Raw genomic sequence first — 13569 nt, 5'->3', positions numbered from 1 at the left:
ATACCCATGACTATTTGATTTTACATTGGAAATGAAGTGTTGCATTACCATGACTCCCCTCCAGCAGAAGTACTTGCCTCTTGATGTCCTTATTTGCACGTCAGATCAATGAATCGGGAAGCTTACTGGGTCAAAGTTGCGTGCACTGCTAATACTGCCTTCACTGCAACTTTAAATGCTACAGCCCGTGTCACATAGCTCCAGCTCTTTTGGAGGAAGAGCTGAGTAACCTTTTTTTAAAATTTGGGTGGGTGGGCCACTCTCAGTATCTGCTTAGATTTTGTGTTTTGAAAGTTGTCTTTATTTTAAATACTCTAGATAATGCTTAATGGCTTACTATTATTTGTTCTATTGCCTGAAAATGCACATAGATCACCATAGTCTTTGCCCTAAAGTGCTTGCTATGAGAGACTGAATGCTGCATTGTTCTTGAGTAAAATATCTGCTGTGGCACTGTTACAGAGTTCAGGGAGGTCTGTGAGGACACTGCAGAAAATGTCATCTGTTGCAATGCTTGGCCAAATGTACAGAAAGAATAAGTGAGAACAAGATGAATAAATAAAATTGTTGTCCATGAGGATCTTCCTTTAACTGCGCTTCCAGGCTTCAAGTGGTTATCTTCTGGCTGACATGTATAATACTGTAGTTGGATATTAGAATTATTTTAAGTCCTTTGGTGTTCATTCAGTAAAATGCTTTAAAAATGTGTTTAACATTTAGCCTGTGACAAACAGGGGACTAATTCACAGGCTTATAGTTAAACAGGGGTACACTGTTCGGTATCTCATGCCCTAAAGATATTATTGCTTATATTCTTGTCTTACATTTTTCAAAGGAATCTTTTCCTAGGCAGAGATCTAGCATGTCTTGCAAACTAATTAAGTGTTGAACCATATCAATAGAGCAACTTTTTCAGAAAAACATTGTGTGATTACTAATACAACGAGGGGTTTCACAGAATCACAGAATGGTGGGGGTTGGAAGGAACCTCTGGAGATCGTCTTGTCCAGCCCCCCTGCTTGAGCAGGCACACCCAGAGCAGGGGCACAGGAATGTGTCCAGGTGGGTTTGAATGTCTCCAGGGAAGGGACTCCACAGCCTCCCTGGGCAACCTGTTCCACTGCTCTGGCACCCTCACAGGAAAGAAGTTGTTTCTCATATTGAGGTGGAACTTCCTGTGCTCCAGCTTGTGCCCATTGCCCCTTGTCCTGTCCTTGGGAAGTATTGAAAAGAGCCTGGTCCCATCATCCTGACACCCTCCCTTTAGATATTTATAGGTATTTATGAAATCCTCCCTCAGTCTTCTCTTCTCCAGACTCTTGCTTTTTTTACATTTTCCCCTGTATTCAGAATAGCATGATCATTTCCCCTGTATTCTGTATAGCATAATTTCCCTTGTATTCACTATAGCTTGATCACATTTCCTTTTCATGTGTTATTCAGCACCATGTGTCACAATACAATAATTCACGTCTAACTAAATGGCAACCTTTTAAAGCTGATGTGTCCCATGTTACTACTGATGGCAGCAGCCAGATAACTAGTCTCAAATCTGCTTCTAGGATCAATGAATTGTTTCCTTTTTCTGCAAATGGTAAGAATTCTGCTTTGTTAAATATCACTGTAATACAACTAAAGAAATAAAATTCTGTTAAAATCACTAAAAGACCTCTTGGTCTACTCATGAACTGTACATTAATCTGCAGATGTAAGTATTTATTTATTTATTTATTATGTAAGTAAATAGGTAATTTATCTTCCCAATTATAAATCAAGTAACTCCATTTACAGATCAAGTAACTGCATTTACAAATGATAATATAATATCTCCTTGGATATGTAGATTCATGACTTGCACATGAAAATGATGATTTGCATCTCCAGTTTGTATCCATGAAAGCTTTCATGTATGCATGAAAGGCCTTAATTTTAATTTTTAAACTTGATGCTTTAATTTTGAAAATGTATTATTAACCAGACAAAACTGAGATAAATTTGAGGTACAGTGTATAGGTTACACCTCTCTAGCTGAGGGAAAATACTATACAGCAGTACCATCATTAAAATTGGTATACAGATGTATAAATTAGTACGATTAACTACAAAATCCCAAAGTGTAGAGCTAAAGTTTTAAACCATGCCTTTGCATTTCAATCATATCTCTGAGGGCACACCCAGAGGACTGCATTCAGTTCTGGCCTCCTCAGTACAAGAGAGCCATGGACAGACTGCAGACAGTCCAACAAAGGAACACAAAGGTGAAGGGACTGGAGCATCTCTCCTAGAAAAAAAGGCTGGAGAGCTGGGACCAGTCAGCCTGGAGAAGAGAAGGCTCATGGGGAATCTTCTTAATGTATATAAGTACCTGAAGGGAGGGTGCAAGGAGGACGGAGCCAGGCTCTACCTTAAGGAAAACCTTGAATGTATTGAAGTCAACAATGGTGATGGTGACTGCTCTATCAGATGCCTCTGGGTTAAAGTCAGAGGGGTCGTCTCCAGGCAGGCCTCACAGTGGGCATCTGCTACCGACCTCCTAATCATGACAACAAAGCAAATGAAGCGATACTTGGGGCACTAAAGCAAGCTTCTGGCCAACAGAACCTGGTCCTTATGGGTGATTTCAACTACCCAGACATCTGATGGAAGAACAATACAGCAGCTCGCATGTCATCCACCAAGTTCCTGGAATGCATAGAGGACTGTTTCCTCATACAGTTGTTAAATGTGCCAACCAGGAAGGAGGCGCTGCTGGACTTGCTGTTCACAAAATGAGAAAGCCTGCTTTGTAATATCTCGGTTAGTGATAGCCTTGGCTGCAGTGACCACAACATTGTGGAGTTCAATATCCTGCTGAGCGTGCTGAAGGTCAGTAATAAGACAAGGGTTCTGGATTTTAGAAGACCAAACTTCAGCTTGCTCAGAGCTCAGTTGGGAGGGATGCCATGGGATGCTTCCATGGAAGAAAAAGGAGCTAGTGAGTGCTGGGAGTTCTTAAAGAACGCTTTCTTAGAAGCACAAAACCAGTTTATCCCCTATAAAGGAAAGGGAAGTAAGCGGAGCAAGAGGCCCCCTTGGATCAACCATGAGCTCCTGGGTCTACTCAGAACCAGAAGAGAAGCATACCAGAGATGGAGGAGTGGAGGATTATCCGTTGAGAGCTACAAGGGCATTGCCAGAGTGTGCAGAGATGCAGTTAGAAAAGAAAAGGCCCAGCTTGAATTGAAACTGGCCGTAGATGTCAAAAATAACAAGAAAGGTTTCTTCAGGTATGTCAGCTACAAGCAGAAAAAGATGGAAAACATAAGCCCACTGTTAAACAGAAAAGAGAGTCAGTCACCAGCGATGCTGAAAAGGCAGATGTGGTCAAAACTTCCTTCACCTCTGTCTTTACCAACACTGTCAGGCCCCAGACTTTGAGAATGAAATTCCTGGTTGATCCAAACATAGACCCACCATCAGTGAAGGAAGAGTTAGTACGTGAATTATTACAGGAACTTGACCCCTACAAATCAATGGGCCCTGACGCCATCCACCCAGGGGTGCTGAGAGAGCTGGCTGACATCATTGCGAGGCCATTCCCCATATTCTTTGAGAAGTCATGGAGGATGGGGGGTGTCCCAGAGGACTGGAGGGAGGAAGGCAAATGTTACCCCTACACACAAGAAGGGCTCGAGGGAGGATCCAGGTAACTGTAGGCCCATCAGCCTTATTTCAATCCCTGGGAAAGTTATGGAGCAAATCCTCCTGGGGGCCATCACAAGTCAGATGAAGCACCTGATTGGGAAAAGCCAACATGGCTTCACTAAGGGCAGATCGTGCTTGACAAACCTGGTGGACTTCTATGACACAGTGACTCACCTGGTTGACATGGGGCAGGCGGTGGACATTGTCTACCTGGACTTTTCCAAGGCCTTTGATACTGTCCCCCACAGTCTCCTCCTGGAGAAATCAATGTGTTATGGCCTAGACAAGTGGCCTGTGCAGTGGGTGGGGAACTGGCTGACAGGCCGCACCCAAAGGGTGGTGGTAAATAGCTCTTTTTCCAAGTGGCAACCAGTCACTAGCAGGGTCCCCCAGGGATCGATGTTGGGCCCAATGTTATTCAACACCTTCATAAGTGATCTGGACAATGGCATCAAGTGTAGCCTGATGAAGTTTGCTGATGACACCAAGTTGAGTGGGGAAGTAGACACTCCAGAAGGGAGAGCTGCTCTGCAGGGAGATCTGGATAGGCCGGAAGAGTGGGCCAGCAAGAACCTTATGAAGTTCAACAAGGAGAAGTGTAAGGTCTTGCACCTGGGAAAACATAACCCGGGAGTGCAGCACAGGCTGGGATCCACCTGGCTGGAGAGCAGCTCTGTGGAAAGGGACCTGGGGGTGCTGGTGGACAGGAAGCTCAACATGAGCGAACAGTGTGCTGCTGCAGCCAAGAAGGCCAACAGGATGCTGGGTTGCATCAAAAAGGTCATCGCCAGCAGAGAGAAAGAAGTCCTTATGCCACTCTACTCAGCGCTTGTCAGGCCACACCTGGAGCACTGTGTAGAGTTCTGGTCCCCGCTCTACAAAAAGGATGTGGACAGGCTGGAAGGGGTCCAGAGAAGGGCCACCGAGATGATCAAAGGACTGGGAAGCCTGCCATATGAGGATAGGCTGGGAGAGCTGGGTTTGTTCAGCCTTGAGAAAAGGAGGCATAGAGGGGATCTCATCACCATGTACCAGTACTTAAGGGGTAGCTACAAAGAAGATGGAGACTCCCTTTTTACGCAGAGTCACATGGAGAGGACAAGGGGGAATGGACACAGGTTGCTCTTGGGGAGATTCTGGTTGGACATGAAGAAGGAAAATTTTCACAGTGAGGACAGTCACCCATTGGAATAATCTCCCCAGGGAAGTGGTTGACTCGGCCACGTTGGACACCTTCAGGAGTCATCTGGACAGGGTGCTGGGCCATCTTGTCTAGACTGTGCTTTTCCTAGAAAGGTTGGACTAGATGATCCCTGAGGTCCTTTCCAACCTGTGATTCTGTGATTCTGTGATTCTGTGATTCTTTTCAGCAGTGCCCAGTGCCAGGACCAGAGGCAGTGGGCATAAACTCAACACAGGAGGTTGCCTTCAAACCTCAGGAAACACCTTTTTTTAACTGTGAGAGTGACCAAGGACCCGCACAAGTTTCCCAGAGACTTTATGGAGTCTCCATACTTGGAGATAGTCAAAAGCTGTCTGGAGATGGTCCTGAGCATTGAGCTCTAGGTGGCCCAGCTTGAGCAGGGAGTTTGGACCAGATGACCTCAAGAAGTCCCTTCCCACCACTACCATTCTGTGATTCGGTGAATTAAATAAACTGTGTGCACTATTACATGTTTTCTGCACAGTGCTCTGTAATCTTAACAAATATTGAATCCATTAAGATGTAAGATACAGCATCTTGCTATAGGCATTTACTGTGTTAGACAATTAGACTTTAGGTTTATTCTCTAAATGCAACTTATTTTCTAAAACATTACTTTTTGGCATATTATTCGGTATTTGTTATATCATACTCACTGTTCACTATCCCTCTTGCTTGGTAAGACCACCTGTGTCTTTGTACAGACCATCTATATTATCTGGGGTAATAATCTGCTTATAAATGCCCACATACAATCCACATCTGTATCTTATACTTCTATGCTAACATGATATTAAATATGCCTTAGAAGTGCCTGTTTCTCTCTTTTCACTATAAGAAACTTTATTTAGAGAGATCAGATGTAAACAAGGTATATGTCTAAATTTGGACAGAGACATTTACTCACCATTACTAATTTTGCTACTACTTTCTTTATGTTTTTACACATTTTTGGTTTATTTTTGTATGCGTGTCACTTAAGGTATTGTTCCTGTTACAAGACAAAAGCAGGTTTTTGACAGCCATGAAAATAAACACAGAGCTTTTTCAGAACACAGAAGACAAAGTGTAGCCTCTAAAAGGTGGAAGCCTGCTCATCATGCACAGGTAAATATTAAATACCATAAAAAATAAAAAGCTTAGTTATCCTCAAAGTGGAAAAAGTTTCAGGAATATAAAAAATTTGTTCAGTGTCATACCATTTTGAATCAATGTGCTTAGTAAGCTTGCTGTCACTGCTAATGAAAAGAATAAAACCAGCTAGAGTGCATCACTGTATTAGCGTACACTAATATTTTTGTACTTGAAAACATTTAGTAATATGAAATAATTTTTAAAAATATTCAGAGAGTAGTTCTGAACTGAAATTACACTTAAAATATTGTTATAATGTTTTTGATAGAATTCGTTATGTACTGTCCAGCTGAGTCCTGTTCAATCTGCATTTGATCCAGTACAAAATATGAATAACACCTATAAGTCTGATGAAGGTATAGTAACACATCTCATACATTAAGTAGTGACCTAATATATCCACTGTGTAACATCACTTATGTCTTTTGGCATCAGTGATTCTCAGTAAGAAACAGTAGTTCATTGTGTAGACCAAATTTTTTTTTTTTTAACAAATATATAAGATATAGCATTGTGTGTTATGATATTGATGGTTTTATAAATGCATTACAACAGATATTCAAGTTTCATTCCATTTGTCTTTGTATTTAACTGTATGATAGCTGTAGGTATCATGCATAACTGATGATATGGACAGGTATTTCTTGCTATCGTTATATAAGATGATCAGGGGGCTGGAGCATCTACCTTCTGAGGATAGGCTGAAAGACTTGGGTTTGTTCAGCCTGGAGAAGACTGAGGGGGGAATCTTATCAATGCTTATAAATATCTAAAGGGTGGGTGTCAAGAGAATGGGGCCAGACTCTAATCAGTGGTGCCCCATGACAGGACAAGGGGCAATGGGCACAAGTTGGAACACAGGAAGTTCCACCTCAATATGGAAAAATACTTCTTTCCTGTGAGGGTGCCAGAGCAGGGGAACAGGCTGCCCAGGGAGGTTGTGGAGTCTCCTTCCCTGGAGACATTCAAACCCCACCTGGATGCATTCCTGTGCCCCCTGCTCTGGGTGTCCCTGCTCAAGCAGGGGGGTTGGATGAGATGATCTGCAGAGGTCCCTTCCAACCCCCACCATTCTGTGATCCTGTGATATTTCTGAGGTTGGTAGAACTTGCTCTGGTGCCAATTGTAAGATGCATTAGTGATCTTAATTATGCCATTTTCTAATATATTGTGCTTCTTGACTTTGCCACCTTTTTGATCTTTTAATGTGAGTTTTTTGTGTTTCACAGACCTATAGTCATGAAAGCAAGCAGTATATTTAAATGTCATGAACACTTCTCATTTGAAGTTACCGCTGTCATCTCTTCAGTTTCAGAAAGCACTGTTCAGTTTCTTATGGCAGAAAAACTAGCAGGCACACCTGTGGCGGAAGACGAAATCCTGGCAGCTATGGAAAGTGTGCGACCAGCCAGACAGCCCCTGCTGCTTAACAGGGCCCCGTGTCTAGGCAGGACTGCGCTTTCAATAGAAGAACAGAAGATTTTCCAATCTCTTGATCGTCTCAATCAAAGGCTACAAAGTAAGTTTGATAATAAAAAGTCAACCACATCAGGTGATTAAGTAGCTTTATATTTTCTTCTCATGGATTAATTTGGATTAAAACCACGAATCCTGTGATAGAAATACGTTTCTTCGCATTATCTTAGTATTAATCTTTACTAAATGTAGCAAACAGGAGATCTAAATCATGAAACCTTTCTTAGAGTCAATGAAATTAGTTTAAATAATGGTGACACTGCCTTGGTGAAAAAAATAATTCAAAATGACTGCAGGGCACCTTCAGAAACTGTCTCAGCCCAAGTGTAGCTGGTGTTTCTAACAGATGCTTGTCAAAACTGTTGTTGGAAGTGTACAGATGTATCAGCCTCACTTAGCAATCTGTTCCAGTACTTATCCATCTGAATTTTTTTGCAACTATTTTTGCAAATAATTACCCTTTATATTACACACCCTGTATTTTTGCAAATATAGCCCTTTATAATGAATGGCTTTTCACTTCCTTTCTTCTGCTCTTTCAGGATGTTCCTCTTCTCCATGAATTCTTAAAGATCACACATACAGTTCTGAGATTGCTGCAGCCAAACCTGAATGTTTATGTGAATATCACTTGCACAACTATTTTCAAAATCTCAAACTTACCTGAGCATTCTCTAACCTCTTCTTTCTCTGTGCCAGGCTGATTTCTTACCTGCTTTATACTGGTGCTTTTTGTATGAGCTGTCGCATCGCAGTTGACATTTTATTGAAGAAAAAGGGGAAAAAGTCTGTACTTGTTCTTGATATTTTTTTCTCTCCAGTGATTAGTTAGCCAACACTTTCATTCGTCATCCTATTATAACTAACGTTTTCATAGAACAAGCTTACTTTTTGGGTCTCTTGCTACTGTATGTAATGGTTAGTGTTTGCTTTGACCTACATGATCATACAGGTCTTTCATAAAAATTCTCAGTAGTTTGACATCGTTTCTCCATTTTGCGTGCTCCATCCTGTATTTGAAATCAACGGGGACCTTGTGCCTTAGTCCATGTGATCTCTTCACTGGGCTGCTTGGCTTTCCATATCGTTGGAATAGCTTCTGCTTGCCATTTTTGCTCTTTATGGAACTGCCTACTCTCTAGAACTTTTTGTTTTCCTTGGGCTTTTTTCATATAAAATTTTACATGCCAGTTATTTGAGTTTATAAGAGCCTGCTTTCTTGAAGTCCACTGATTTTATTTTACTGTTCTACTTTTCCATGAAATGGTCAGGTTACCCACATTTACCTCCCTAATCAAACTAAACCAGGACTTATTAAGCTCCTGCACAGTATCGATGCATTTCTACATCAGATGGTGGTTTGCTTGACTTTGCGGAAAAAGGCTTCAGTTTCCTGTAAACTGCAACAGCAGAATAAAAGATCTTTGCAACCCCTTAGAAACTTTCTGCAGCTGTAGCTTTCAATTCCTGCTGCCATCAAACAGTGGTTCAGAATTTCATTACATCGTACCTCATGGTTATTGCTTCCAGAAAAATATAAGTGAAGAATTCGATCTTTTATCAGAAAGGAGTTTTAGTGTGATGTACTCAGGTTAAGAAAGTAGATATGAATAGGGTAATACAAGAAAATAGAAAATAAATAGCTGCATAAATAACAGAGAAATAACAAAGAAATAGAGGCAAAGGTAAATGCAGCAAAGGAACTGGGAGCAAGAAAGCTGAAGTGTGGAAAGGAACCCTATGAAAACTAGAAGAAACGTATATAAGGAATATGAAAGAAATGATGGAAGATTCATGGGAGTTAACTGATTGCAAATGAAGCAACTTTGAAAATTTATGTAATACATATCTGTTTGTATTGAGATATTTTATTCACTTGCCTAATTATTTGAGGATTAAAATTGTTAATAAGCTGAAAACTTTTACAGGTAGACTTGTAGGACATGTCAGTACATGTAAGTATGTACCCATGAGTAAGTCAGTCAAGTGTTATAAGTACTTACATGTTATGTAAGTACATCGCTTTTTTAAACCATGTTCTTTCTGAACCCCCTTTTTTGGCTTTTTTCACTTGTTACCGAATTAAGTGACTAAAACTGCGTATCTTTGTAGTGGTCTTTTTAATAAATAAGAGTCACCAGCCAATCTAAGTCTGGAACTTTTGTTGCCAGCTTAGGGTAGCTGGCATTCTTTTCTCTAGCTTTACATTTCTGTATTGACACTAAATTTTTTGTTCAGATAGTAATATCTAGCTGCAAATTTTAAAAATACAGATACGGCATATACTTCAGCAGCTGTTGGTAGGGGAAAAAAAGAACAGTGCTATTAAACTACATTTTCACAATCTTCAGGAAGTTTTGTGTTGAATATTTGACTGTGAATCATATTTCTATTGTATTATTTTGTTTACACAATATTTATTATATACTTTCATCCTAATTTTAGATATTCAAGAAGGCATTACCAGAAACCCATCTGCTTCAAACATTTTGCAATAGTCACCCCTTTAGTAAGTATTTAATTTAAATATGATTGGGTTTAATCCCTACAAACTAACCTTATGGCTTGTTTTATAGTGAAAATATAATTGAAAATACTGACATCAATCTGTTCAACTGGTTTGCCAGATTTTCAGATTTCCATTTATGTAAAAAAAACCCAAAACAACTTTATAGTACTGTAAACAAGCTTTAACAGTTTATACCAGACTGCCTCCTCCTCTGGCTTCATTTTCCTTTTGGAATCTGAAGACACTTGCAAAATCCAGGAAGGTCCAAGAACTTTTAAGGAACAGTAATTTAGCAGGATCCATTTGAACTATATGTAGCTCATAATTCATTTGTATTTCTTAATAATGTAGAGACGAAAGGGGGAATGATGCATGGTAGTGCGTAAAAAAAATGGTAATACGATGAATTCCTACTCTGACCTGCAGATATGCCATGTTCTGTATTTGATAGATATTACCTTTCTTCAATAGGTGTTTGTATTTTGTTTCATATATTCTAGTTCTTGTCAGTTTGAAACAAAATAATCATGATACCTGGAATCTAAAGAACTGAATAGACAAGAGGAGTGTACAAAATTTACATTTCAAATGTTCAGTTTATAGTGCAGGAAATAGTATTTATGATTCTGTATTCTCAGTCTCCTCCTTTACTATATATTTGTTCTGAGGAAAAAATATAGACAGGTGACTTGTATGCTTCACAAACTTTTTATACTTTCACATACTTCATATACTTTACCAGATAAACTGTTACCAAAAATGTTAGGGAAAAATACTCTTTATTCAGAAGGCTTCTGCCACTTACTGAGTTTGAGACTGAAAAACCCCAGAAAGTATCCAGGCTCCTAAACTCAAAAGGCTGGCCTGACTTTGAAGTGGGACTGTGAAAAGAACACAAAGCCCATCATTGCTTCTCTTCTTGTGAATCCTAGTAGTAGTTGTGAATTGGAACCGCAGCTTCCTCTCTTCGGCCTCCTGTCCTACAAATCTAATTATGGCTAAACAACTTGTATGTTCTGTATTTTTCAGCAATTAGTGTGGCATAGGTACCTTTATTGGATCTAACTGTGTTTTACTAAAGCATTTTGGAGCTTCTATGTTCTCTGGGGCTTTCTTCATAGCCTGTCCTACTTAAAAAAAAAACAAAACAAAGAACAAAAGCCCTGTTCCCCCCACCAATACATTTTCCTGGCTTTCAGCAGTCAGACTTCTTGGCTGGCTGGTCTGTGACAAAGCTTTGTCCCACTAATTCTTCATCTACAATATTTTTGTTTCATGAATATGATATAAACACTAGACATTACCCAGGCCGTCCAGTCTCTGGAACCGTAAGTTCTCTGATGGACATTTAAGACCCTTCTTTCCCTACAAGTATATACTTAAACATTTAAACAGGTGTCCAGCTGTCGATATAAATTCAGACCTCAGACACTGGCTTGGAATTCTTCTTGGTGATAAGAGTGAACAACTGTCGTACAAGTTCCCAGCTGCAGAAAAATTATAGATGACTGAGATTTCATCAAATCTCCTCCTGTGAGAAGTGATGGGGTTTTAAATTCTTACTTCACCAAGAGAACAACCTGCTTCAGCTCTCCTAGTTTCAGAGCATCCAAATAAAGTATGGATATTCACGCAGTAAGTTGTGTGAATGACAACTGTACCCTGTAATACCAACCTCTAAATCCAGATGAAGGTGCACATTATGGAAAACAGATTACATGGTATCATCAAATGTTGTTTCTTGAATGTTATATTATACATAACCACATTTCTGTTTATATACATGTATATCTCATTATTCTCCATTTCATTATAGAGTATTCAGCAGTGTACATCTGCCCCTTTGATGAACGCTACAACAGCCTCACAGCAGTACCTGAATGCCTCAGCTGGCAATCGACTGCAATTGTACAGAAGATACTGACATTATCTGCTCCAGGATATGGCAGCATTATGTACTCTATATGTAATGTAGACACTCTTTGATGCTACAAAATTATCAACAAAATAAAGATGAAAGCAGTAACTCAAATAATGAATGTCAATTGACTGGTAAGCATTTTTAGGAGAATTAAGTCTATATTATTATGCACTTTATTGTGAAATTAAAATAATAAAAATACTTCATATTTTTAGTGTTTGTATTGGTTGTGTAAATTTCCTGTAATCATAATTAAAGTGAAAGGAAACCAAATATTTTGCTACTCAGATTATGTGTAAACTACCTTCCTAACTTCTCATGGTTTTTAAGATTCACTAATAGACTCTTTTACAACTGTAAAAGATATATTGTAAACGTGATTTAATTATCAGTAAATAACACATGGAGTTTCACCTTTTATCTTTACGTTGGTGGCTGTATTGCAGATTACTGCAGACTGTTGCCCTTGTTCAGTAGCTACATTTGATGGCTCTAAAACTGCCTGTGCTCCCGACACCACACTTCTAGCACATGCTCCTGCAGTTCTTGTTGAATTCATCGGAGACTCCTGTTCTCCAGATTTTCCAACATTTATCCACACTTGCACATAAAGAGGAATTCTTCCTCAGCGCCTCATGTAAAGAACCCCAGGCTGAAATTGCCAGAGAATTAGAAAGAAAGGTGCTTTGAAGGAAACGTAGGAAGGAAACGCACAACTAATGGTATGCAGATGCACTTTCAGTGAAGCACAGCAGGGAAACTTCTCTACGTCAATGTCAGATTTAGGCTAAAACAATTGTTCTAGAAACACAAAACCATAAGCACCCAGCTAACTCATCAGCAAAAGCTGCGTCTTGGGTTTCCTGATTGGCTTTACCTTTGTAATCTATATGATACAATCACTACGTAATGAGAGTTACAAGGAAGCAAAATGGGGACAACAAGCCTGGGGATGAGGACTCCATTCCTGTGTTTGAGATACCCAGATGGAGCCAAATATTAATATATTTTGCATAAGGGCACATACATAGTCTACGAACACATCTGAACGTCTTCCTGCAGAGCAAGAGGAATTTGCAGTTGTCTTTGCTAGTGGTTATTTCAGAGGGACAGAATGGTTCTGGCAGTCTTGGACCGGCACATTACACATCGATCCCTCGACTATAAATTCATCTGTAGCACAACGGTTAACATGTCAGCAGATTTGACGTGTTTGGTGATGAAGCTGTCTGCATTGTTACGTCAGTTCTAGATTAAAGGCCTTTTGTTCATTAACTAGCATGTTACCTAAATCTGTGAAGTTAGTTAATTGCTGAACAGCAGTACCTTTTAAGCTTCCTCTCTTTCACTGTTCCTCTGCTGTTTCTGTACAAAGTAGATAAACATTACAACAAGCTGTAGAAGGCATATACAAAGCACAGAAATGATCAACAAATATGAGCTTGTAATTAGCTGCAAGAAGCAATAAAAGCAGTTTACTAAATCTCTGGATTTATACCTCTCTATTAGGTGCCTGATTTTCCCTTTTTACCTGTACAGTAAGAGTTGTGGGGTTAGTCCACGGGCTTAAGCACTAACATATTTTCCCGAGAGATGTGCCTGAACCCCACACAGTATCATTGCTAGCCTTTGCTAAAGCGT

The 13569-nt window shown here is 39.8% G+C and overlaps 1 protein-coding gene across 1 annotated transcript in view; it reads left to right on the top strand.

The window, feature by feature from the left end:
- Positions 1–12240, top strand: part of CEP126 (centrosomal protein 126) — a 43766-nt gene extending 31526 nt beyond the window's left edge. The window contains exons 7-11 of the mRNA XM_064441313.1: positions 5871–5995; positions 6291–6378; positions 7332–7541; positions 9944–10007; positions 11824–12240. Of these exons, the coding sequence (XP_064297383.1) occupies positions 5871–5995; positions 6291–6378; positions 7332–7541; positions 9944–9996 (476 nt within the window). The 3' untranslated portion in view covers positions 9997–10007; positions 11824–12240. The remainder of the gene's footprint in view (positions 1–5870; positions 5996–6290; positions 6379–7331; positions 7542–9943; positions 10008–11823) is intronic.
- The last annotated feature ends 1329 nt before the right edge of the window (positions 12241–13569 follow it).

This window comes from Phalacrocorax carbo, chromosome 1, assembly GCF_963921805.1.
Source record: "Phalacrocorax carbo chromosome 1, bPhaCar2.1, whole genome shotgun sequence".
Lineage (NCBI taxonomy): Eukaryota > Metazoa > Chordata > Aves > Suliformes > Phalacrocoracidae > Phalacrocorax > Phalacrocorax carbo.
This window is presented reverse-complemented; position numbering and strand designations above follow the sequence as displayed.